The 27,267-nt window shown below is 44.2% G+C and overlaps 2 protein-coding genes across 2 annotated transcripts in view; one reads left to right on the top strand and one right to left on the bottom strand.

The window, feature by feature from the left end:
* The window catches only part of TDRD9 (tudor domain containing 9), a 2,107,755-nt gene that overhangs the window by 645,149 nt on the left and 1,435,339 nt on the right, over nt 1–27,267 (top strand). Inside the window, exon 8 of the mRNA XM_069207577.1 lies at nt 19,358–19,461. Within this exon, the coding sequence (XP_069063678.1) occupies nt 19,358–19,461 (104 nt within the window). The remainder of the gene's footprint in view (nt 1–19,357; nt 19,462–27,267) is intronic.
* RD3L (RD3 like) overlaps nt 1–27,267 on the bottom strand; it is a 661,792-nt gene that overhangs the window by 548,883 nt on the left and 85,642 nt on the right. The window lies entirely within an intron of this gene.

Genomic DNA, 27,267 nt, shown 5'->3' with positions numbered 1-27,267 from the left:
AACTAGTTTACACCAAATTTGTTAGAAAGCTAGATCTAGGTCCATATTAGTGCTTTTTGCGTTTTGGTATAAATAAGTTCAGTAGTTTTTGAGCAATTAATCCTCAAAATCTTAGCATATCTAGGGACATGCTGAGGCTCCGCGGATTCCGAAAGATCTCTGTCTGAGATCTGATTGGCTGCCACCAACTCAACCAGGAAGTGATGGCAGCCATCTTAGGGTTTGGGGCTTGGTCCCTTTTCCTAAAAAAATAAAAAAAGACGCAAAGGGGCAAGGTCGGAAATACCCTGACCCCCTAGGCCAAAAACATTATTTTTTTAAATGTTGCAGCAAATTTGAAAAGGATCTGCGAATCTCTTACAAGTGAAAAAATGAAATAAAATAAGCATGTTCTCACATGCTTTTTTATTTTTGTAATTTTTTTTTTTTTAAATATCTTTGTGTGGGCCAGGTCCCACAGAGGGGAGAAGTTTATATTCTTGGGAGGGGGAGCATGTGGCCACCCTTTCCCCAGGCCGATTTCAGCCCCGGGGACCCAATCTCCTGGAACCCTTTGCAATTTTCTTGAGCAGTGGGGCTTTTGGCTACGGGAACCCGATGCTTTAAGGCCTGGTCACTTTTGTAAAATGGGAAGAGGGCATGCAGGCCCCCCCCCAGGCCAATTTTTGTGTGTGGGACCCCATTCCCCGGGCCCCTCTCGTATTTGAAAAGGGGGAGGAAAGCACCTGATGCCCCCTCCTCCTAATGATGACCCTGAGCCCCAGAGGATTGGGTCCCTGGTGATAAATCAGCCTGAGGTGGGAGAAAGGGCTGGGGGGAGGGAACCATGTGGACCCATCCCCCTAATCATGGCAGGTCCTGGTGGAAGATGTCTCCCGGGCCTGTAATGGCCCACCTTCCCCTAACAATAACGCCAGGGGATGGGGTCTGAAATCAGCCTGTGTAAAGGGGGGGCGCATGCCCGCTCCCCTTACCAATAACTTATGGTCATGGGCAATGGCGTCCCCAGTGCCAAAATTTACCTGAGTAGATGGGCAATGTGCCTCCCTACCCTTAAATATGTTGCTGGGTGTGAGGTACAGGGCAGTTAGTTGACTCATGTGTTCGCTCTGATCAATCAACAGCCAATATCCCTTGCAGGGTGAACCACAAAAAGTCACTAACTTAACCTGTGATTAACCCTGGGTAGCTTGGCATAAAAAGCAGTCAGGCTTAACTTAGAGGCACTGGGTAAATTATTTTTGCAGTACACAAACAGTAATAAAGTGAAAACACCCCACAATAAGAATCAATCAATTAGAATATTTGTAAAGCACACTACTCACCCGTGAGGGTCTCACTGCACTGAGGAGAGGGGGGGGCTCCTACTGCTCGAACAGTCTTGAGATGTCTCTTGAAGGTAAGTATGTCCTGTGTCTGTCGCAGGTGGGTGGGAAGAGTGTTCCACGTTTTGGCGGCGAGGTGGGAGAATAATCTGCCACCGGCGGTCGTTCGGTGGATGCGTGGGACTGTGGCAAGGGCAAAGTCGGCGGAGCGAAGATGTCTGGTCAGGGTGTGGAAGGAGAGCCATCTGTAGAGGTATTCTGGTCCAGTGTTGTGCAGTGCCTTGTGAGTGTGGGTGAGGTGTTTCAACTTGATTCTCTTGTTGACGGGGAGCCACTGTAGGTCTCTAAGGCGGGCTGTGATGTGGCTGTGGCAGGGGATGTCCAGGATGAGGCGTGCAGAGGTGTTCTATATGCGCTGCAGTGTTTTCTGGAGCTTGGCTGTGGTTCCTGCATATCGGGCATTGCTGTAGTCCAGTTTGCTGCTTACGAGGGCTTGGGTGACTGTCCTGGTTTTAGAGGGATCCATTTGTAGATCTTTCGAAACATGCGGAGGGTGTTGAAGCAGGAGGAAGAGATGGCATTGACTTGCTGGGTCATTGATAGTGATGAGTCCAGGATGAATCCCAGGTTGTGTGCGTGGTCCGTGGGTGTCGGTGCGGTTCCCAGCGTGCCAGGCCACTAAGAGTCGTCCCATTCAGAGAGGGTGGAGCCGAAGATTAGGACCTCAGTTTTGTCAGAATTCAGTTTTAAGCAGCTGTTATTTATCCATTCGGGGATGGCCTTCATTCCTTCGTCGAGGTTGGTTTTGGGGATGGTGGGGTCCTTGGTGAGGGAGAGGATCAGCTGGGTGTCATCAGCGTATGAGATGATGTTGAGATTGTGAGATCGGAAGATGTTTGCAAGCGAAGCCACGTAGATAATAAAGAGGGTCGGGCTGAGGGACGATCCTTGGGGTACGCCGCAGGTGATTTTGGTGGCTTCAGAGCAGAATGCAGGGAGGCGGACTCTCTTGAGTTCTGCCGGTGAGGAGGGAGGTGATCCAGTCCAGGGCTCTGTCGAGGATCCCTGCGTTGAGGCGTGTGCCTAGGGTGTGGTGGCAGACTGTGTCAAACACGGCTGAGAGGTCCAGGAGGATGAGGGCCACGGTTTTGCCTTTGTCAAGTATGGTCCTGATGTCATCACTGACAGCGATGAGGGTGGTTTTGGTGCTATGGTTGCTGCGGGACCCGGATCAGGTTTTGGATGGGTCCAGAGTGTTGTTCTCCTCGAGGAAACGGGTCAGATTGTTGACAATTTTCTCTGACTTTTGCTGGGAAGGGGAGCAGGGAGATGGGCTAGAAGTTCTTGAGCTCCTTTGGGTCTGCCTTGTGTTTCTTGAGGGTGGTGTTGATCTCAGCGTGTTTCCAGCTCTCGGGGAAGATGGTGGTCTCGAAGGAACTGTTGATGATCTTCTGGAGTTGGGGTGTGATGACGGAGCTCGCTTTGTTGAAGATCTGGTGAGGGCAGGGGTCGGATGGAGAGCCGGAGTGGATGGTGTTCATGATTTCGATGGTGTTGTTGTCGATGTGGGTCCAGGAGCGCTGGAGGCTGGTGAGTCTGTGGTGGTTGCGGGGGTCTGAGTATTAAAGCTGTCATGGATGTCTGCAATCTTGCAGTAGAAGAAGGTGGCTAGGGAGTCGCAGAGGTCTTGTGATGGCGGGATGTTGTGGACGTTGGAGCCCTGGTTGGAGAGCTCCTTCATGATGTTGAAAAGCTCCTAGTAGCCGTATGCATTGTTGTCGATGCGTTCTTTGAAGGCGGTTTTCTTGGCATTTCTTTTGAGTTAGTGGTGTATGCGGTTGGCATTTTTGAAGGCTGTGTGGTTGTCCGGTGTCTGATCTTAGCGCCACTTCTCACATTTTCGGCATGTTTGCTTGGATTCTTGGAGGTTGGTGGTGAACCAGAAGGCCTTTCTGTCTTTGCGTCTGTTAGAAGGCTTCTTGACCGCTGCGAGTGTATTGGCACAGTCGTCCATCCATTGCCTGAGGTTGCGGGCTGCTGTGCCATTGTTGGTGTTGATGGGTGGGTTCCGGGAGAGGTTAGTGATCAGTTGGTCTTCGGTGAGCTTGTTCTATCTGCGCTTTGGAATCAGTTGTAGGTGGGGGTGTGTTGTTGGTTCCTCGAAGGAGAAGTGGATGCAGCGGTGGTTGGTCTAGTGGAGTTCGGTGATGTGGCTGAAGGAGACATGTTTGCTGGTGGAAAAAATGAGGTAGAGCGTGTGTCCTGCGGAGTGGGTGGGTGTTGTGACGAGCTGCTTGAGGCCGAGGTGGTCAAGCAGGGTGGTAGAGTTGTTGTCGTTGGTGTTCTTGTTGTGGAAGTTCAAGTCCCCGAGGAGTATGTAGTCTGTGGATGCGAGGGTGCGCGTGTTGATGTCAGTGATGTAGTCGCTGAACTTCTGTTAGGGGCTGGGGTCTGTAAACGAGGGTCCCTCTGAGGGTGGTGTTTGGGTCGATGTGGATCTGGAAAAGCATGTGTTCGGCGGTGCTGAGGGTGTCTTCGGTGCTGGTCCTGATTCTGAGGGTGTTCTTGTGGACGATAGCTATGCCTCCTCGTGATCTGTTGGTGCAGTCCCTGCAGGTGATCTTGTAGCCATCCGGGATGGCTCTGGCGATGTCAGGTGCTGAGGAGGGGTTCATCCAGGTCTTGGTCAGTAAGGCAACGTCTGGGGAGGTTGATTCGAGCAGATTCCAAACTTCGACAGCGTGTTTGTGGGCGGCAGCGGGTGTGGAGTAGGATGCATCTGAGATGGTTGCGTCCTGCCTTGGTGGGTGGGTCATTGGCATGGAGGCTGGTGAAAGAGCATTTCCGGCAGGAGAAGGGTCCTCGGGTGAGCTGCGGGGTGGCTTGATGGCAGGTGGATGAGGGGCTGGTGTTGAGTGCGTGGAGGGTGGTGGCGTCATAGCGGAGTCGGGTGTTTTTTTGGGGGGGGGTGACAACCAGGGATTCTGGCGCTGGACATAAACTGGCTTGTCTTAGATGCGCCCGCGCAGCAGCCTCCATTAAGGGGGGGGGGGGTAGGAGAGGACAGCTGGGAAGTGGGGGCAAAAAGGGGCAAGGCCGCGGGAGCAGTAGCGGTGGGAGTGCAGGGCAAGAGAGAGGAGGGGGGGGGCAGGGCCGCTAGGGCAGCAGCAGGGGGGAGGGAGGAGGAGAGCGAGAGTGAGGGGACGGAAAAGCGAAGAAAAAGGGTAAAGCAAAAGGCAAAAGGAGCGCTGTGGAGAGCGAATGTCAAAAGGAGCACAAAGGGCACAGACAAGGAAGAGAGAGCACAAAGCAGAGAAAAGGAGGAGAGCGGCAGAGAGCAGCCTAGTAGGAAAGCAGAGCTCTCCCACTAGACAACAGGGATGAGGCGCAGGCAGAAGCCTGCGGGTGGAGGAGGGCCTCGAACTCCTGACAGAAGTCAGGAGTTCAGAGGAACGAGGGCTCTACTTACAGGTGGAGCTACAGGAGGCAGAGCAGTTCACTGACCAGGTCAGTGAACTGTCAGCCAATCCCAAACCACTTTAGAAAAATAGAGAACATTTTAATCAATTGACACCAAAAATCATTAAAAACCAATCAGTAGAACCAAAGTTATGAATTTGTAAAGTTCTAAATAGCGCTTAAAAGCAAAAAGTGCCAACCATGGACATCTGGTCACGCTAGACGGGGCAAAGTCAAAAGTTAAGGCCAAATGCAATGGAGCTCTGTTCGGATACCCAGAGTGGATTGGGCCTGGTCAGCCCTTTCCTTCGGACTTAAAAAAATAAAATAAAGAAAAAGTCTCTGAGAAGGTAGAAGTGCAGTGGGGCAAAGCTGCAGGAGTGTCAGAGAAGAGAGTGTCATTGTCTGATAGTCATGGAGCTAAGCCACTGTGAACATTTTTACCTTCGGACATAGTGGTCGATGGAAGTTGAAAATCTCCATCTGGATGAAGCAGAAGGCTGTAGCTGAAGACAGTTCCACGAAGTCATATACCCCTTTTGCGATTGTCTGCAGAAATGTATTTTCTTCTGCGTAGAAGGACGTAGCAGGAGAAAATGCGAAGCCAGTCCAACCGGCGATGCGCCCCAGGCGGTTAGGCGGTTAGGTTGGTTCCAGTCTCCTCCTAGTTTTCGAAGCCCTTTTTGGCCAATTTTTGTTTAAGTCCTCAGTTCTGTAAGTAGTGGATGGAGACCCCTTGGGGGGGTGGGGGTGGACTCACTCAGGCTGGGTCCAGGTGTGGGTTCAGGATGATGGGAGCCTATTATGTCACCGTGGCTCTGAATAGGAGGCCAGCAAATAGCCCTTAGAGTTACCTTTGGAAGTCCTATGTGCAGGTGAAGATATAGGGTTCAAGAGCACGGCTGATGGTTAAAGGAAGGCTCCAGGCAGGAAAGCAGTCCTTCCATGTACAGCACTAGTCTGGCAGCGTGCACAGCAGGTCACAGCAGCTGACAGTCCTTTGAGAGTCCTTACGCAGGTCCAGTAGTGAACTGAAGAGTGGGTTTGAGAACCCCATTTTTATACTCCAGGGCCTCGCTCCTAGACATTGAGGGAAATTTCCTGAAAGGATCTTTGAAGTTCCTTGAGTTTCCTGCCTCCCCTGCTCTGGCTCCTAGCAGGCTGCACTGATAATACAGGGTTGTTAAGCCTATTGTGTAATGGCAGAGCACAACCTATTCAAGTGCAAGTGGGGCTTTGTGCAGTTCTGCCCTTCCATCCTGCCAGTGGAAAGGTCATTTAGGCTCTGCTAATCCCACTACTGTGTGGCTGTCTAGGGTGAATTCACAAAGTCTCAACTGTCAAATACACACCTTCTTGTGACCTAATGCAGGCATCAGGCACATGGGTCTAAGGGCAGGAAAATGCCAACTTTCTAAAAGTGACATTTTCAAACTTGTAGTGATAAATCCGACTTTGCCATTAAAGAGGATTGATCATTGCAAGTTCATAGATATCAAACTTGCAATATCTACTACTTCTTTTAGAAATTACAGCGTATTAAATATAATAAGGGATCCTAAACGTTATCCTAATGGAGGGGTAGACCTCGTAGTGAAAAATTAATTTGGGAGTTTTTCACCACTAGGACATGAAAAACTGAAAAGTACATGACCGACTTATTCATTATGCAGCACTCTACCCTATGGACTATCTAGGTCTTACCTTAGGGATGGCTTTTATATAATAAAATTGGTGTTTAAGGCTTGGCAAGGGGTTTTAAATGCCAAGTCAACTTGGCAGTGAGACACTGCCTTCAGGCTGCATTGGCAGGTCTGGGACATGCTGTGAAGTGCTATTTAAGTAGGTAGCACAATAAATATGCACGCCAACTGGTAGCATTTAATTTACAGACTCTAGGTATATGGTAAATCACAACACTCTACAAGGTACTTAGATGTAAATTAAAAATGCCAATGAGGTATATACCAATCATACCATATTTAGGGAAGTGAGCACAAGTGCGTTAGCACTGTTAGCAGTGATAAAGTGTACAGAATCCTAAGACCAACAAATCAAAAATCCAGCAAAAGGTAGGAGGAAGGAAGGCAAAAAGTGTGGGGGTGATTCTGTAGAGAGGGTAATTTCCAACACTGGGCACGGGGGACTGGGGTCCCTGGGACCAACATCTGCCCAGGGAGGGGAGCTATGTGCCTCCCTCCCCCTAAATATCACTCCGGGTCCCAGAGGATGGGGTCCCGAGGTCCTGACCAACCACCCACAGTGGGCAGCCGGAGTCACCCTCGCTATGCATTGCTAATTATCTCACATATTACATTAATCATGACAACTTTTATCACATCATTGATAATATCACTGAAACATTAGGGGTGAAATTATTGATGAGAGAACTGCATGATGGCTGTGCAAGTTATAGTTACCTTAGGGCACAAGTTGCAGTTAGGTGAAATAACTGAAGGTATAACTGGTGAATTTCTGTAGATTTTAGAGTTTAAAACGTTATATTGTTACTGATCATTTCTCCCAACTATGTTACTTTAACCTTTGGGTTTTTTCGGTGATATGGTACTAAATTTATATAAATCAGGCCTTGAAAAATCATAAAAATATTACTAGACCTGCAGGTTAAGTAACTTTAATAATCTACTCAACCATAACTGTAATGTACTTGATCTGTAAACGGGTCTCAAATTGTGTGATCCTATTCAAATATTTTAGTTTACTGAGGCGCTGTTTTCTTCATTCCCACAAAGCGTACCTTCAAATATTTGAGCATTTCTGCTGTACAAAAAAACTTCTATGTATCATTAAATAGACTAAACGTTTGACCCATGCATAAAAAGAATCTAGCCTACATATAGAGGACACATGATCCATTACTTGCCTCTTAGTTTACTAATCGCATTGCTACCATGCAGGAGGATTTAATTTTAAACACTCGCTTTTAATAAATATGTTACTAAAGGATGTGGTAACACACTATCATTTACAGACAGAACATTTAAAAAAAATGTCCAACATCCTTCCAACTATCTAGTAGCTTTACTGATAATACTATATAGTGTATTATCAAATCTGTGAAAATCTGGTTTCAGAAAACATTTATTCTTTGCACATCACCAAATTAAGTGTTCTGATCAGTTTCCACCCTATTAAAATATGTTTTCATCACATAGAAGTACAAACAATGGGCTTTCACAACTACTGAAATATATTTTGAAATGTTTGTACCGATGACTTAGCTATTTAAATGTGTGTTAGGAAAAAACTGACATAATCCTGGGACTCTGCAGTCAAAAGCAAAATTAATTGTAAGACAAACTGACTTGACCTCTGTCTCTGAGCTCAGAGCACGTGACAACAACAAGATTTAAAGGCCTCCTTCACTTTCTGACTGAACAGAACACCTGTTGTAGGTCACCTTGCCAGAAGGGGCCAGTAAGTCCTAAAAATAGCTCGACCTGGAATCATGACTCACCATAGCGAGTGGGTGAGTAGAATTTTCAAGGCCTGTAAATGCAACTACAATAAAGGGAATCTGGGAAAGATTGAAGGGTCAAGTTGCACACAGACTCGGTGCTCTTGGGCCCTACAGTAATGGCCTGAGTATCAAATAAATGACTTAATTTGGCAGACTGCACTGAATACTTTGAGATTGTATCCTGATATTTCTGTGGTGGTTCATTACTGATTTAGACCCATTTAAGTGCAAGTTTGTAAATGACTGATCCTTGTAATTCAGCGCTGTCAAGAAGGTGTGCTCAGAGAAAAAACTTTTAAACATTTTTATCCTATTTACAGATGCTGTCTCCCAGTTAGTGAAAAAATGTATGCTACTCACAGAGACTGCTGCTCACTGATAATCTGGATTGCTAAAGCCTCTAAAGGTCTGCCCCGTTTATTTAATTTTATTGTCTGTGTCCTTTGAACAAAATAGAAATTACAACTTCTAGTCCCCCAAAGAAACCAACATGTCTTGAGAGATAGAAATTCCCAACCCCTGCCTACCAGATCATGTCACAAATTAATTTTCAAGATCTTTGTACTTAGAGGGTACAAGATTAATACATTAAAAACTAAAATAATATTACGCAATAGTACACCCAATTTATTGCAACTGGAACTTCAGAGTTATTACAGTTCCATTCCTGAGAGCTATCAGGGCATTAAATCAACAAATAATATTGACAATCTTTAAGTTAAATTTTACATCTCTCCTAGTCCAAATTCAGGATCTTCTTTTAAGATGTAATCCCTTACTTCTTACATTGCTAGGAAGAGTAGCATTGACAAAGATGATTGTCTAACCCATGGTTAACTTCTTTACTGTGGTTGTTACGTGCATTTTATTTGTATCTTTTTTTTTTTTTTTTTAAATGATAAAGCCCATGATTTCCTCCTTTTTATGGAAAAACTCCAGTCTTGGGCTAGCACTAATTATAAAAAAAAATCCCACTGCTGAAATCAGAGTATCAATTTTAAGTTATAAGTTTTTATCCATTTTGTTTAGTTCTCGGACACAGTTAAATCCAGGCAATTATATAGGTTTCGCTACAAATTTGAGCTAGGCAACACAATGCTGAGAGAGACTTATAAGGGATATCCCTTGCAAGCTTAAAAAATCCAATTAAAGTTGGATACAAGATGTTAAAATGGTTTATAAAGAAAGTACATGTTTTCAAATATTTTTTGGGTAATACAGTAATTTGCCTGAAAGATATCGTTTTTAAGAATTGAGATTTTCACCAAGTAGGTAAAAACAGCTGCAAATCTGCCAGATTCTTTAAAATTACATATTTAATGGTGGCAGATTGTTAAACATGGGCAAAAACAGGCCATTGTTGGAGCCAGTGGCAAATCGCTACAAAGGTCATAATGTGATTTTTCCCACTGCTAAGGATATCAGTCTCACAGTAAGTTTAGAGCAGAATGAGATTGTAGCAAACTTGATAGAAAAAGATGTGTTTAAATAAGTCTATGTGGGTAAAGGAATCTTAGCGCTGTTTAAGGAAATAAAATCCTACTATTTAATAGCAAATAGATGGCTTCAACAGTAAAGCATAGTATAAGATGCCCTGGTATGGAAAAATTAATATAATTTCTTGACCCTGCAGGAAGCTAATTTTCACAGGATGCACTTTTATGCAAGAACACCAGCATGCTTAAAAATAATCCATCCCGGACATCTGAACATGTGCTTTAGATGCCAAGCACCAGATTCTTGTAATTTGTGTCGTATAATTGGGTAATATCCTGTATCAAATGTATACTTGACTCGATTTTCTGTTACATAGAAAATACTCTTAGGTGTGAAAATTATACACAACCTAATTACTAGGTTAATAGGATTTTACTTAAGCTTAGAGACATCGGGTAAATACCAAAACGTTATTTATATTATTGTAGCACATTCCCCTGATTCTCCAGAATGGCAGACTGGTTTGATTCCTCAATTTTCAGAATGGTGATGTAAAACGCTTTGATTAAGCGTAAGGCTCTATAAATGCAACACGACTGAAATGCAAAAAGAGTAGTTGCTAATTCAAAGCTTTGGTGGGTTTTCTTCTTGGAAATCTGCAGCTGTGACATCGTAGCTAGGTAATATATTCAAGATTAGACTCCAGGTCAAGACAGGGTGAATCTGTTTCTAGAACATTAATAGACATGGATATGGATTTTATTTATTGCAGTTCTAACCTTTCACAAATATTTATTTCAAACCTGTTATGTGATAAAGACTATTAGCTGCAAGTTGATATGGATGGTATTTATTATTATCATGAATCAGTATTGGTATAATTGAATGTTCAGATGACTTTTGAACGTTATTTATGTTTCTGTATTTTCTTCAACCATATAACTCTGAGCAAAAATAAAGAAAAAGTTTGAATGCCGATTATTGTGACTTATTGCCAGACCCATTCTTGCAGTGCCTGCTACCATCCACCTTTGATTTCTTGATTTGCGTTCCTTTCATCTTTTGCAAGTAGGGGCATTGGGGTAAGAGTAAGAGTTTACTTAACTATTGTAGTAGTAGTTAATATAGGTTTACTGGGACATTTGTTTATAAAATATAACCCGAACAATACATTTATAAAGGATAATACAATGACAATATATGATCCAGCATTACAAAAATATTGTTCAAGTATATACAACTGTAGTTAACTAATGGAGATATATTTAATTGCTCTTAGTTATTGGAGGAGGTCTAGAACATCAAACATGTACACATTTGCTAATTTTGACCATATATGAGATTTAAGAAAAAAATTGTGAGCAGTTAAATAAAAGGGACAGTCAATAAGAACATGACCTTTAGAACATTTGGTATTAAAAAAAAACAAAAACAAAAAAAAATCAGGGTTGATTTATTTAGAAAACATAAAGGATTTGCCCCTACCATCTCTAATAGCATGACGGAAGATTTAATTCAAAGCAAATACTTTGGACCATAGTTCAGTTTGGCAGTTTGAGTACATTTTTAAGTTAAGCACTCTTGACGGACTTCAAAATATTTGAGTAATCTAGGAATAAGATTTCTGACCTGTGTAGGCCAATACAGGAGTTTTACTCATATATGCTGTTAGAAGTGGTGTCCATGACAACCCCCATTGTGTGATTAAACTTCAAAAGTAACCCTGCTTGCAGTAACATTCTAGCCTTTATGGTTTTTGTGTATTTACATCGTTTCAAATTATTGTCAAAAAGTAGCCCTGTTTGTTTTGCATACTTTACTTCTATCCTATTAACAATGAGCAACCACTGTAACTTGGGAAACTTTCTTTGGGGGACACTAGCTGCATAATACAATAGTATCAGGTTGTGGATGAAGGAAGCATAGAATGTGAGTGGCTCCCATTTTAGATGAAAAATAATTAACTTTTTAACTGTTTCCACAGCAGTAGGGATGTTTTCCGCATATAGACTGTACAAGCAATATGCCAAAACAAATCTTTGATGCAAATCATTCAGTATTTCAATTTTTCTGGAAATATGGCTGGTGGAATCGAGCTTTACCTGTGCCCATCGTAATGTGTGTAATTCTTGAATTAATGATAAAAGATCATATTTAGTGGTCTAATTGTTTCCCCCTCAAACAATCTTTTTTCACGACATCAAATCCCAAGCAGAAATCTATAAAACAGCACAGCATTTGATTTAGTTAGAGATTTCTTAATGGTCACCCATTAGACAAAGCAGTGATCGGTGTTTAAATGGGCTTCACAAAAATCTATCTGTTGAATGGTAAGTAGGTTGTTGTTTAAAACCCACTCTTTAACCCTTTCTCTGCAAAGGCCTTTCTTCCCCCACCACATCTCCCCTTCTCCAGTGCTAAGTCTTTTTTGTGGCTATTTGGTTAATTCATTCTTAGGCCTCCATAACCTTCTTCCACATAAGCTATGCATGCCGATATTGTGTACTTTGTTTTCCCCAACATTCTGGGGACTGTAAAGGTACCCAGGATTTGTGGAGTCTCCTGGAGGGGACCCGGGAAATAGCCAACATTTTCAGTTTTTTTGGGAAAAATAGGAAAAAAGTGCTGCAATTACGTTTCTGTTATTATTTTTTTTTTTTAATACAAATGGCCTCAACAAATGGTTTGCTGTTAGGCAACATCTCCTCAGCTTTCAGGAACATTCAAAGCTAAATAAAAAAACATTTATACCATAGTTTTGGCATTTTTCAAAGAGTTAGCCTGATTTTGTCCTATTTTTGTCAATCTACTTATAGTTTGTGGTGGAAACCAGTGTGAAACCCCTGGGTTACCCAGAAAAGCTACTGATATCTGAAACATAGACAAAATTGTGAATTGAGCAACAGGTCATTTGTGTAGATCCCTCAAGGCTTACCCAAAGAAACTAACTGTTGAAATAAAGAAATACTGAAAATGTGTAGGAAAAAATGGCTATTTGTGACAAGGTTTTCATCTGTAGCTTATTGTCAAAATGGCCAATTTGCAAAAGCAATATACAAGTACTTCTTCTAGGCCCTTCTGGTTGCGGTGATGGATTTGGTCTGTAGGTTTTCCAAGAGCCCCAGGTACCCAGACCCAACAACTGAGCTGCACCGTACAATGATTTTTTCACTCTGTACCAAGTAGAGATCAACTCATATGGTAAAATATGTAGAGTTAAAATGGGTACCAAGGAAACGTATATATTTCAGAAATGGAGTTTAGGAGCAGTGTTTTTTTTGTACATTTCTGATTTTATGTGTACCCGTACTAGCACATGATTTAGAGAATATTTTTCAAAATGTCAATGAAAGGTACATCTGTTTCCAAAAGTGTCCTTGGGATTCAGAGTAGTCCTGTTCAAGGTTGCAAACACCATCAGGTGCTCAGGCATGTTTAGGGGTTCAATGGAGCTCTGTGAGCTAGCTTAGAATCGTGTCAACATTTCCGTGTGGTATAAGCTGACTGAGTACCTATACGCTGACGTTCATGTTGACTAGATACACAGATCTACCTGATTTGTAGGAACCATATAAGAATAATTTCAAACCAATAGCTTAAAAAAAACAAAAAAAACCTTGTTTTTTTTCCAACTTTGTTAAAATTATTTTTTATTCTAGCAAGTACAGATGTAGTGATAAGTGAAGATCCTTGCCTACTTATTTTTTGTGCTTTCCAAATTTTACACTTGATGTGTTGTCATATGCAGTCATACCAAGCTTGTAATCACTTCAGAATTGAAATTAATCAATTGAGATTGCTTTTTCGTTGTAATTTGTTTGCACGCTCACATGTCGTCGTATGTCATAAAAGTTTATTCTTATAAGTTTGAGAATTCATTACTAAAGTATCTGAGACTTGATATTTCGAAAGCTGTTGAAGGTGCAGGGAGACCAATTGAGTAGTAAGTCTTTGCCAGTAGCTATAGTTAGGAGCTAATTTACATAGGAAAAGCATTTTTCTTTTGCCAATAACTTTGGTGCCGTTTGACGAATCTTCTCAATTTTCAAAACTAATTTGCCACTCACTTCAGCTGCTGTCTTAAAAGTTTCAAGGTGATACGTCAGACGGGGCGAGAAAAATGGCGGTCCTAAAACGCTTTTTCCACATGCAGTTTCTTATAGGGATTTTGAACACGACTACAGTCCGTAACACTGGACGGAATTACACCAAATTTGTCGGAAAGGCAGCTCTTGGTCCAGAAAAAGCAGTTTTTGTTATTTGGTGTAAATCTGGTAGGTGGTTTTTGAGATATTGAAAAATATAGACATCTGGGGAAGTGGATTCTCCACAGATTCAACAGTCCTGGTGCTGGTATTTGATTGGTTGCCAACACTTCAACCAGGAACTGTTGGCATTCATTTTGAGACTCACTCAGCTGAGTCTCAAAAATAAAATAAAAAAGAGGATGGGAGGGCAGGGTAGGAGTACCCTGACCCCTCCTCCCTGGTCGAAAAAGTATTTTTTTGTTGTTGTTGCATTTTTCACACTAAACTGCAGTGGATCCTTGGATCTGGCAAAAACTGAGTGGAAAAATAGCACCACCACCACCCCTTCTTCTTTTCAGCCCCGGATGGGCCAGGTCCCAGGTACGAATACAGTTATAAAAATTTTGGAGGGTGGTGGGTGAGGGACCCCCCTCCTTGAAGGCACTTTGGGCTCCTAGGAATGCCACCTCCCTGGGGCTTTATTACACTAAAAATAGGGGCCTTTTAAAGGACCTGGGGACCAACACCTCCCCAGGGCCAGGCTTAAATATAATGGAGGGAGGACGTGCAGCCCTTTCCACTCAGCCCCTGCTCTGGGAAATTGCCCCTGGGACTGCCACCTCCCCAGGTCACTCAAGTTGGGGGAAAAAAAGGGTAGAGGGCCATGCAAACCCTACCCACCATGCCCACCCCCTCCCCGCCTGGGCCGTTTACGGCCCCAGGGGCCACCACCTCCCCGGGGCCAGCCCGTGCAAACAAAGTAGGGGCCCGCTGCCCCCCTCCTGGAACTACTAATAGGTGTGGGGACAGCTCCTAATCACCCGAGGTGCTCACCCTCAGGAGATAGTTTGATTTCGCTTGGCGAAATTCTAATGTTGGCGGGCGGCGGGAGTCGCCCGCCAAGCGGGAACCGCCAGATGACCGTACCGCGGTCAAAAGACCGCGGCGGTCATTCTGAGTTTCCCACTGGGCTGGCGGGCAACCGCCAGAAGCCCGCCCGCCCGCCCGAGGGAAACCCCCTTCCACGAGGATGCCGGCTCCGAATGGAGCCGGCGGAGTGGAAAGGGTGCGACGGGTGCAGTTGCACCCGTCGCGATTTTCAGTGTCTGCTATGCAGACACTGCAAATCTTTGTGGGGCCCTGTTAGGGGGCCCCTGCAGTGCCCATGGCATTGGCATGGGCACTGCAGGGGCCCCCAGGGGCCCCACGACACCCGTTCCCGCCAGCCAGGTTCTGGCAGTCAAAACCGCCAGAACCAGGCTGGCGGGAAGGGGGTCGGAATCCCCATGGCGGCGCTGCCTGCAGCGCCGCCATGGAGGATTCTTCAGGCCAGGGGAAAACCGGCGGGAAACCGCTGGTTTCCCTTTTCTGACCGCGGCGGCCTGGATGCACCGCCAGCCTGTGGGCGGTGCATCCGCGGTCCCCGGCCCTGGCGGTCTATGACCGCCAGGGTCGGAATGACCCCCTAAGTCTTTTCCAAGTGGGTGGGAGCAGAAAAACTGCTCTGCTCATGGGAAGCGGACTTCTTTTCTGTTTTCCTCCCTGCTGTATATACAATTACCCAATGGGGCAGCACTTACTAAGTAGCCAGTAGAAAGTACTCCAGGTGGGTAGACATTTTGCGCAACACTGTGGCCTCTTGTAAAAATATGCTGGTCAGGATGCACTCTGGCACTGATGCTCCTTTCACAGAAATTAAAGTCAACCCCTCCCCAAGGTGCCTAACGGGTGTTGGCCACAGGGCCTGGCCCCAGGCCAGTCCCTGCGGCCAAAACCCACGGGGTTCAAAGCCTACGGGGATTGGCTGCAGGGCCTGTGGCCAACACCCCAGCCGTGCAGAGCAGGGGGCTAGAATCCATGAGGGGTCAGTTTGTTGCATTAAAAAGAAACATAGAAATTCAATTTAAAAAAAAAGTTTACAGGATGTTATAGTTAGGTTATGAATTTACACGCACAATAACATAGAAATTCAGATGTTAGATATTTCAAGTAACTAACTTGAGCCCTTGCCATGCACAGCTAATTACCCCACATATTATCAACCGGACAACAATGATAACTGAATTTTAAAAAAGTTGATGCGGTCAGAGTAGCCATTCAGACAGACTTACACATTGTTAGCAAACCAATTGCTTGTAGTATCTGCCGCTTTTGTCCTAATACCACAGATATATTATATTGTTCTAGTAAATCTTGCACTAATTCATCTGTATGGTTTTGGAATAATTGTAGATTAAAATCACCTACTATAACCAGAATAGAGTTACGATATTTGCACATAATTATATGTTCAAGCTCTTCTATATTTCTCAATTCATCTTTATGTAAATATATATTTAGTAACCAACTTTTCCGTTGTTGCTTATAACCAAGTAGCTTCTTGAAATCCACTTAAATCCACAACATTTTCAGCTAATCCCTTTATTATTTTAGTTGAGATCAGTGTTAGTAAGTGTAGGACGTTGGCTCTGTATTATCTATTTCAAAGTAAGAAATAGTGTGCACAGAGTCCAAGGGTTCCCCTTAGAGGTAAGATAGTGGCAAAAAGAGATAATTCTAATGCTCTATTTTGTGGTAGTGTGGTCGAGCAGTAGGCTTATCAGAGCGTAGTGTTAGGCATTTGTTGTACACACACAGGCAATAAATGAGGAACACACACTCAGACTTACTCCAGGCCAGTAGGTTTTTATATTTAAAAATATATTTTCTTAGTTTATTTTTAGAACCACAGGTTCAAGATTTACAAGTAATACTTTAAATGAAAGGTATTTCACTTAGGAACTCCAGGAACTTTGAATAATCACAATATCATGTACAGTCTTGGCAAAATTGGCAAGCTATTTTAAAAGTGGACACAGTGCAAAAATCAACAGTTCCTGAGGGAGGTAAGTAAAGGTTAAGTTCACAGGTAAGTAAAACACTTACAAGTCTCAAAGTTGGGTCCAAGGTAGCCCACCATTGGGGGTTCAAGGCAACCCCAAAGTTACCACACCAGCAGCTCAGGGCCGGTCAGGTGCAGAGGTCAAAGATGTGCCCAAAACACACAGGCTTCAATGGAGAACAGGGGTGCCAGGTTCCAGTCTGCCAGCAGGTAAGTACCTGCGTCCTCGGGGGGCATACCAGGGGAGTTTTGTAGGGCACCGGGGTGGACACAAGCAGGTCCAGAAAGTACACCCTCAGCGGCACAGGGGTGGCCGGGTGCAGAGTGCAAACAGGTGTCGGGTTTTGTATAGGAAGTAATGGGGAGACCCAGGGGTCTCTTCAACGATGCAGGCAGGTGCAGGGGGGGCTCCTTCAGGTAGCCACCACCTGGGCTAGGCAGAGGGTCGCCTGGGGGTCGCTCCTTCACTGGAGTTCGGTTCCTTCAGGTGCTGGGGGCTGCGGGTGCAGTGTTGGTTCCAGGCGTCGGGTCCCTTGTTACAGGCAGTCGCGGTCAGGGAGAGCCTCTGGATTTCCTCTCCAGGTGTCGCTGTGGGGGCTCAGCGGGTCGTCTCTGGCTACTCATGGGCTCGCAGTCGCTGGGGAGTCCTCCCTGTAGTGTTGGTTTTCCGCAGGTCGAGCCGGGTGCATCAGGTGCAGAGTGGAAAGTCTCACGCTTCCAGCAGGAAACGTGAAGTCTTCAAAGTCGTTTCTTTGTTGCAAGAAAGTTGCAGATTGTGGAGACAAAGGTACAGTTTAGGGAAATAACACTGGTGCTGGGGCCTGGTTAGCAGGGTCCCAGCACACTTTCAAGTCATAACTTAGCATCAGCAAAGGCAAAAAGTCAGGGGATAACCATGCCAAGGAGGCATTTCCTTACAGTAAGCCCCCATAAAATTACCCCCACTACAGTTCTTACTCCGTACTATTGATGGCTGCAAAACCATCAACATTGGGGTTCTGTTGTAGATAGGTTTCTTGTGGTAGTAAAAAATAGTATTCCTTTAATGCATGGTTAAAGAACCCTTCCTTTTTGATTCTGTCATAACCATACATATTCCAGCTTAAAACCTGTGGGTTATTTAGAGAACTCCGTAGTCTATACATCATTGGTCCATGTGGATCATGACTGACCTTCCGAATGACTTACCAGTAGGGCAAAGTGGTTATGTGGTTCATACAGAGGAATTGTCCTCCCATAGTCCTCCTTTCTGTGTTTTGGCTGACTAGTTTCAATTAATTGCAGTTTCTTTAAAATTTATAGGAGGGCTTTGCCCCTTTTCCCGGTTGTATGCGTTGATGCTAAATTGAAATGTTTTGTAACAAAATTCTGAACCATGGAGAAATAATATTAGAAACTTTTTCCTTTTAATTAATTAACTTTTCTCCCAATTGAGAGCATTCTCCCTTCTCATTCTTCTACTTTTTCTTACTTTCACTTTGATCATATTGTTATAATGCCACTTGGATCTTAAAAGGGGTGGAGAGCAAGAGGGAGTGTTGTTGCATCTTACATTGAATGTTAAGGTACTTTCCTAAAGCAGAGGGTCTAATATTGTGTACCTTAGCATTAAGTTGACACTTTGCTTTCAAGTGTCGTAGAGTCCACTGCTCATAGCCTTAGTTCTCCACATGTCCTGTTTAAAGGATGCAAGAGTAGGAATGATTCCCGAGAGTTCACTTAAGTTGAACAAGTCATTTGTATAGAGTGGACTTAATGAAAACTAACCTAATGCCTGTAAACTGGTGCTGTCGCCTCTACCCACCTAATGAACCTGATCCACTTTAGGAGACTGTGGCCATGCAAGCAAGGAATTGCAGCATGCCCGCCTTATGTCAACAAGTATAACCTCCTGAAACAGTCTCTTTTTCCAAGTATGGAACCAAACCAAGAGATAACTTCCATGGGTGGGTGGGTTGCTGCACACCAGTGTGCAGTGGTAATTAGCGTTGATGACTGGTGGCTTTCACAGAAGCCCAGCAGTTTATTAGCTTTGTGGCAGCTGGGTGGTCTGGAAATAGTCGCAGAAGTCACAAGATAACAGGTGTGTAAGGTTAAACTACTCAAGGCGGCATATTTCTGGTATGTCCGCAATATTAAGAATCCTAAAAGATAGTGGGTAGTCAATTTGTCCAAAATTGCCTCATCATAAACTACGTATACATTTTAACATTGAACTGGAAAAAGGGCCATTCTCTAGCTATTTTTCAGTTTTCAAAGACTGTTTGCTTTCTCAGGGTTAGCACTGATAACTTTAAATGCTGGGTGACTTTATTTTGTAAAAGGAGAGATGATGCTGTTTAGTTTTCTGATCTTTTCATGACTGCAAGCTTTCCTTTTTCATAATCCACAAACTATGCAATGAGAAACATGCTATGCTGCACGCTTCGAAATAACAGTTATATTGTATTTTTAGTATAATGTTTTTTTTATCTAAAATGTGGTGCAAAAGGAATCCTTTTTTATTTTTTGTGTTTTTTGTGTTTAGGTTTCTCAACAGGTATTTGATGAACCAATGATCAGCAGAGAGTTCTATGAAGTGGCAGCATCCTTGATTCAGGTGTTTGATAATATGGAGATGAAGGAGAATGGGTAAAAAAAAAAAAAGATTATTTTTTGCTCTGCAAGCTGAGCATTATTATTGCAGTTGTGTAAAGTGAGACTAATTTTTAACCCCTTCGCTGCCAGGCCTTTTCCCCCTTAGGTGCCAGGCCTAATGTTGGCTATTTGGGGCAGTTTGCGCTTAGGCCCTCATAACTTTTCGTCCACATAAGCTAGCCACGTCAAATTTGCGTCCTTTTTTCCCAACATCCTACGAATCCTAGAAATGCCCAGAGTTTGTGGGTTCCCCTGGAAGAGACCAAGAAATTTTCCAAAATGCAGTGACAATTGTTATTTTTTAAATAGGAAAAAAGGGCTGCAAAAGAAAGCTGGTGGTTTTTCCCCTGAAAATGGCATCAACAAGGCGCTTGTGATGCTAAAATGACCATCTTCCCAGCTTTCAGGAACAGGAAGACTTGAATCAAAAAAACACATTTTTCAACACAATTTTTGCATTTTGCTGGGACATATCCCGTTTTTACTATTTTTTGTGTTTTTAGCCTCCTTCCAGTTAGTGACAGAAATGGATGTGAAACCAATGCTGGATCCTGGAAAGCTAAACATTTCCAAAAGTATATAAAATTCAGAATTTTCAAAGGGGTCATTTGTGTAGATCCTACAAGGGTTTCCTACAGAAAATAACAGCTGAAATAAAGAAATATTGAAATTGAGGTGGAAAAAAACAGCCATATTTCTCCACGTTTTACTCTGTAACTTTTTCTTACGATGTCAGATTTTCAAAAGTAATATACCGTTAAGTCTGCTGGACTCTTCTGGTTGCGGGGATATATTAGGCTTGTAGGTTCATCAAGAACCCTAGGTTCCCAGAGCCAATAAATGAGCTGCATCTTGAAATGGATTTTCCTTCTATACCTGGTATACAGCAATTCATTTGGTGAAATATAAAGAGTGAAAAATAGCTATCAAGAAAACCTTTGTATTTCCAAAATGGGCACACAATAAGATGTTGAGAAGCAGGGGTTATTTGCACATATCTGAATTCTGGGGTGCCTATACTAGCATGTGAATTTCAGGGTATTTCTCAAATAGACCTCTTTTTTTACACACTGTCTTACATTTGGAAGGATATAATGTAGAGAAACATAAGAGACAATAACAATTGTTCTGCTACTCTGTGTTCCACCAAGTCTCCCGATAAAAATGGTACCTCACTTGCCTGGGTAGGCCTAATGCCTGCAACAGGAAACACAACATGGACACATCACATTTTTACATTGAAAATGGATGTGTTTTTTGGAAAGTGCCCAGCTGTGGATTTTGGCCTCTAGGTCAGCCTTCACCTAGGGAAACCTACCAAACCTGTGCATTTTTTAAAACTAAACACCTAGGGGAATCCAAGATAGGGTGACTTGTGGGGCTCTCACCAGGTTCTGTTACCCAGAACCCTTTGCAAACCTCTGGCCAGAAAAACACTTTTTCCTCACATTTTGGTGACAAAGTTCTGGAATCTGAGAGGAGCCACAAATTTCATTCCACCCAGCGTTCCCCAAGTATCCCGATAAAAGTGATACCTCACTTGTGTGGGTGGCCCAGGTGCATGCAACAGAAAAAGCCCAAAAACCTGTAGAGATTGAGGGGATAGCACAGCAAGTTCATAAGCACATATTTTTCTTTTATACATCTTTAGGCTGACTGTGCTTTGGGGATCCACACAAGTGAGGTATCATTTTACTTGGTAGACTGAGGGGAACGCTGGGTGGTAGGAAATTTTTGCCCATGATGTTTATACGCCCACATGCCTGATACTGCAATCACACCAGCTGATAGTGTGTGGACTGCCGTTTGGCTGGCACTGCCAGCCAATCGGCATCCCATGCACACCGCCAGCCAATCGCCATCCCACGCACACTGCCAGCCAAGCACACCCCCACGCACACTGCCAGCCAAGCGCCGCCCCACGCACATTGCCAGCCAAGCGCCACTCCACGCACCCTGCCAGTCAAGCGCCATTCTACACACACCACCAGCCAAACACCACTCCATGCACACCACCATCACTTTGTTTTGTTTTTAAACAACAAAGAAACCACTAACTAATTATAAATAAGGACAAAACTACAAACACAAAAGCTCTAACTGAATACATGACAATAATGCCAACCGTGAAACTGTACATATGAAAATATAAAACAGCAGTTTATGCTTACGGTAGTTCCCAGTAATTCCTCTGTGTAACTCCTGAAACAACCAGCTCATAACCCAGGCTTAGAAGGGCCTTCTAGGCAGCACATCCGGCTCTCCCTCCGGATACCTCTGCGGGCACAGACTCTACGTTGTCTTAGTAGGCAAGTCTTTTTTTGGGAGTGGGAGGAGTGTGATCAGGAAAGTGGCGATCTTTCAATCCAGCCACATCCTCCACCACTGCTACTCTAGGAACTCTTGCCTGTTCCACCACAATAAGGCTCTCTGTCACTGACACCTGAAATTTAACACGTCATTCTTGACTCAGGGGAACAATCCTTGAACACAATAAAAGCATTAAAAGTTAACAAATGGATGGGCAACTTTTTATACCATGCGTAATACTTATGAACAGCAGTGTAAGGTTCCAACCTCTGATCTTCTCTATCAACACCACCCATGCGCTTACTGTATTCCAAAATGTATGCAGGTTTGTGCACTTATGCAACCTGACCCCAAACAGTCACAGGTGAAGTACTCATCATGCATGGTAGTTAGCATGTACACATTCTTCCTGTCTGCAAATTTCAGAGCTAGCAGCTCATCATTCCGCAAGGCACTGCACGGTCCCCGCTCAAGTTTTATTATTTTTATTTTTTATTTTATTTTTTCTCCCTTGGATAGCCTTTTCGGTTAGAGTGGATTGTGCCACAAGCAACAGTGTCCACTCTGAACAATTCCTTGAACAACTGAACTCCAATATAGAAGTTATCTACATACAAATGGTGACCTTTGTTAAACAGTCATCTACCAAGTTCCCACACAATTTTCTCACTAACTCCAAAAGTGGGCGGACAACCAGGGGGGCGGAAATTATAAACATACCCTGTACTACTTTCAGACATCCTATACAATTTACTTCCATACCGTGCCCTCTTGCTAGGATGTACTGCCTAAAAACCAAACGACCCTTGAACAGGACCAAAGACTCGTCCACACTTATTTCTTTGCCTGGAACATAGACCTCTGAAAACCGATCTACAAAATGATCAAGGACAGGTCTAATCTTAAGAAGACTGTCACAATCGGGGTGATCTTGTGGCAAGGCTAAAGCATTGCTAACAAAATGTAGCATCCGAAGAAGCAGCAAATACTGATTACGAGCCATGGTTGCAGGAAATATAGCCGTTGCCATCAAGGGACTAGTAGACCAATAAGAAGCCAGTGACGGCTTCCTTATCAACCCTATCAAAAAAGTCAAACCCAAGAATTTTTTCATCTCTTCTAGATTTGTGGGACTCCGCTGGGTAGCTTTAGACTGAGGCCTAAGTCTGGCAGCGTTGTCCCTCAAATACTGCTCCGCATACAAATTAGTCTGCTCAACAATCTCTTCCAAGAATAATCGTCCTTAAACAACTCAAAGAAATTGACAGGCAAAAAGTTTTCCGTATTTACTCTACACCGTGGGAGACCAGTAAAGGCAGACAACTGTAGCTGCTCCATGTTTGGGGAAACCCAGGTATCAGGTCTTCCAATGGTAAACCTTTCAGCCCCAGGCTGCTGCACTATTGGCACATCAGTGTCCTCCTCTAAAACAGGCCCTTCATCTGCACTCAGATTGGCTTCCTCATCAGAAGATTCCTCTCTGACAAAAAACTCCCTGCCAGAATCTCCCACTTCCATCTCTGCCTCAGATGCAAAGTCAGTCTTGTAATCATGATCAGAAGACGACTCAAAGCATGCCCAACTACCTGTTGAGTGGTCACTCTGTGACTAGCCATGATCCTTTCTAAGAAGAGTAACTTGACAAATGCGCCAACAACAACCAGCACTGTCTAAAATAAGTAATAAACAAAGTGTGGCTTTATCAAAAACGAAACCAGTCACTTGCCTGAAAAAGCCAGACTCACCAGCAACTACTCTGCACTGATACAGCAATCACCAATGAAATAGCCAATAATTCTGTGCGCCCTTTTGGAGGGAAAGGAGGGGCGACCCCTCCTAAGTGGGGTGGCCCCAACAAAAACAACACAAAGGGTGGGGGGATATCCCTGGCATCTTGGGGGGCCGGTAAGTCTAAAACAGTAGGCCGATGTACCCCCAAGGGGGGCAGAAATGTCCATCACTAATGTACCCCTTTTAGGGGGCGACCCTTGCCCAAGGGGTGCCCCCAAGACACAAAAAACACACAGAACAGAATTCCTGGGGCCTAGTGGGTTTTGCCCACCCCCAAACACCCTCCACCTCCCACTCCCCCGGGGCGAGATCTGCCAAACACATGGCCAATCTAGCCCCAGGGGGGCCTAAACATATTTAAAAAATATATTGCCCCCATGGCAGCAACCCTTGCCTAAGTGGTCGCTGCCCTAAAACATTATCATAGACATAATCCCTGGTGGGCCAGAACACAGGTATAATTATGCCCCCAGGGGAGAGACCCTTTCCTAAGGGTTTGCTCCCCAAAATAAACTGAAAACAACATCCCTGGTTCCTAGTGGAGCAGGAATCCATTGTAAACAGACACAGGGGAAAGGAAAAACTAATTCTTTTCCCCCCTGTGTCTGCTCCACCCCTCCCCCTGCCCCCCCCCCCCCCCTCCCCCACACACACAATAAAATACCCAAGGACAACTCATCTTTTTTGTTTCGTCTCTCCTAATGCGCACTGGAAGCAAATGGCGTGCAGCACGTACCCGCCAACATTTAATGACGTGGGTCTGGTGCAGGGCGAGACCAGCTCGTCCAGGGCACCCAAGGGGTTAAAAAATTAATTATTTATTTTCATTAGTTTACTGTCCAAGGTAGTTTTACGCAGCTTAAAGTCAAATAGGACATAAAAGTAAACATTGTCATTCAAAAGAAATGTTTAGGTGCAACATTTGTCTAAAAAGACCCATGACTGTTAGTGATATTTACTGGACCATGTAATTTCTAGGAAGCCACAATATCTGTGAGTTCTGTATCTGTCTCTGGGTGAATTGCATTCAGGGTGGCTGGCGAGGTTCGCTGTAAGTGAAAGATTTACCACACCTTTTGCTGCTTCCACAAAGCTCCCAGCCAAATCAGTAAAATTCTATTTTTCTACTTTGTTTAATTGTACATTAAGGTGAATCTGTGGGTCTATCTGCACTGTATCACAGCTATTGTGGAAAAAAAGAAAACAGATGCTTGGTGATGATGTTTGAGTAAACCTTTACCTCATAATAATAGGATTTTCAAATGGTAGCGTAGAAGACTGTAACCAAGTGTTATTTACACGTACACGTTCAAATTTCGTGTGAGCAGCTCTGTGACAACTACAGGAAGTACCTGAGTCCTGAACTTGTGTAACGTTCCGTATGGAAGAAGCAATAAAGCAGTACAGTCCATTAAGGGATATCTTTTACAGCTAGAATATTTAGAGTATCCCTAAACGAACCACTCCGGGGTAACAGATCTGTGTATTAAACTAGTCTGTAGAGTTAAAATTTGCTGAGGTCTTAATGTGCTATTTTAAGTTGAAATTCCTGGGCCCCTGTGGCTCTTGAGTGAGTTACGTTGAAGGTTCAGTCTCCCAGCAGCCATGGGGTTAAATGCCATAATCACAGTCCCCATCTATGAAACACATACAAGATCTTAGCTCTTGTATGTAATCTGTTCGAGGCATGTGTGGCTGTAGATACACATGCTCTGCAGACTCCTGCCATCTAGTGTTGGTTCTGGATTTTAATATATATTTTTTTTTCTTTGAAAGTCTTTCAAGTCATGAGGTAGAGTGACTCCTTCTCGGAAATAGACTCATGGGAATCGATTCCATTGTTAGATTGTGTTCTCTCAGCAGTCTGGTTCATATGTGTGTGCTTGTGCTCCTGGTCGAGACCGTCATCAGATTTCTCTTCTTTTCCTAATCTACTGTTAGTAGTTTTGTTTTTGTTTGTGTTTCTTCCATCTGTGCATTGAGGTATAACTGCTAGTCGACGGGCTTCCGTCACAGCCCCCACAAAGCCTGGCTCTTCGGTGCCTTCATACCCATCCTCCAGCAGTATTTCCTTAGTCTGCAACCTGTGTTTGTCGCCAGACCACAGGGAGGTGGATTGCAAGGCCTGTTGCTCCTTCTGTTCAAAGAAGACTCTTAGAGACTGTTGGGCATGCCAGCTCGAAATGCAGCAGAAGGTAGCTGAGAACACCAGAGACCTTTTCGGACATCAAGATATCAATGAGGAACAACATCCACAAGCTTTGTTGACGAAAGAAGAGGTATTCTTTGTTGAGGCCACTTCAGGATACAACCTAGAGTTTGAAATCGCAGGCGTCACTCTGGAGACGCACGCAGTGAGTTCTGTACCCCACCTCCCCCCTCCCCCCCCCCTTCCGCCCCTCAACCTCGGGATTTAGATAAAAAAAATTACCTGCAGAACAGGAGGCCTTTGGATCACCATTGCCTGTAGGCCATGGTCGGCACGAGAAACAAGTTTGAGCTACCCACCCTCTGGCTGTGTAAGAAAACAACTCCCGAAGCTGAAGACTTTGGCGCTGTTGTTCTTGGCACTTACGCACCTGTCGGTGCCAAGCCAACTGACAACATTTGCGGCCTCACCGCTGAGTGGTACTTGGGTGCCGACACACAAGCTTGTCCCTGATTCATAACCTTTGAGTTCAACTCCCAAAAAGGCCATCAAAACAACAGTGGAGCATTATCTCCACAAACTATAGGAGAAATTAGATACTCAACAGCAACAAATACAGATACAGCCAAAGACTGGACAGATTCTAGCAAAGCCTCCACCAGCACTACACCACCTTCCAAAAGTCAGTTGTCTTTTCAAGAGGCTTTGGATACCCCTGCGCCAGCAAAATAGTAGAAAATTGACAAAGCCCCAGTCCTTTGACTCTTACACCAACCTCACCACCTCTGCTGCCACCTCCGCCACCACCAGACACCATCTTCACCACTGTTGCAGATGCATTAGACACCTCCCCTCAGGGAAGCCCTGGTGATGATCCAGGTGCCCCTGATACTGGAATGACTGTTTTCAGACACCACCAGATACTGACCCCTGGGATTCTTGTGCTGTCGATTCTCTAGGGGACATGGACCCAGATTTTTTCCCTGCATGCCCATCACCTCCCGATGATTCCTTTTCATTGCTAGGGCTGGTACCTTCTATGGTGTCCAGCTTCATAGGGAACCGCTAGAAGATTTCCTTTTCAAGACAATATCTTCTGCGCAGAGACACCCAATATCTACCAGTGCTCAAAGCGTTGTTACGACACACAAATGACATCTTCAAAGACCAAGTTAGAGTTCAAATACTCAGACCCGGGGTTGACAAGAAATATAACCATCTCCTTCAGACATTATTTATATTACAGGACAGATACCACCAGACTCAATGGTAATTACCAGTGCACGGAAAAGGGCCAGTTCGCAAGCATCTGGTGATGCCCCACCTCCTAACAAGGTAAGTAGGTCCATTGACGCAGCAAAGAAAAGGGTTGTGGCAAAGTCAGCAAACCAATGGCGTATCGCCGATTCAGCTGATGTGCTTGCTAGATATTACCGTGCTCACTTGGATGAAAGGGAGGGGCTCCTCAAACATCCTCCCAGATGAGGACAGGAAAAGGGGACAGGAACTGATTGAGAAGGACAAACTAATTTCTACTTCATCCATATGTT

This window comes from Pleurodeles waltl, chromosome 9 (genome assembly GCF_031143425.1).
Source record: "Pleurodeles waltl isolate 20211129_DDA chromosome 9, aPleWal1.hap1.20221129, whole genome shotgun sequence".
Lineage (NCBI taxonomy): Eukaryota > Metazoa > Chordata > Amphibia > Caudata > Salamandridae > Pleurodeles > Pleurodeles waltl.
This window is presented reverse-complemented; position numbering and strand designations above follow the sequence as displayed.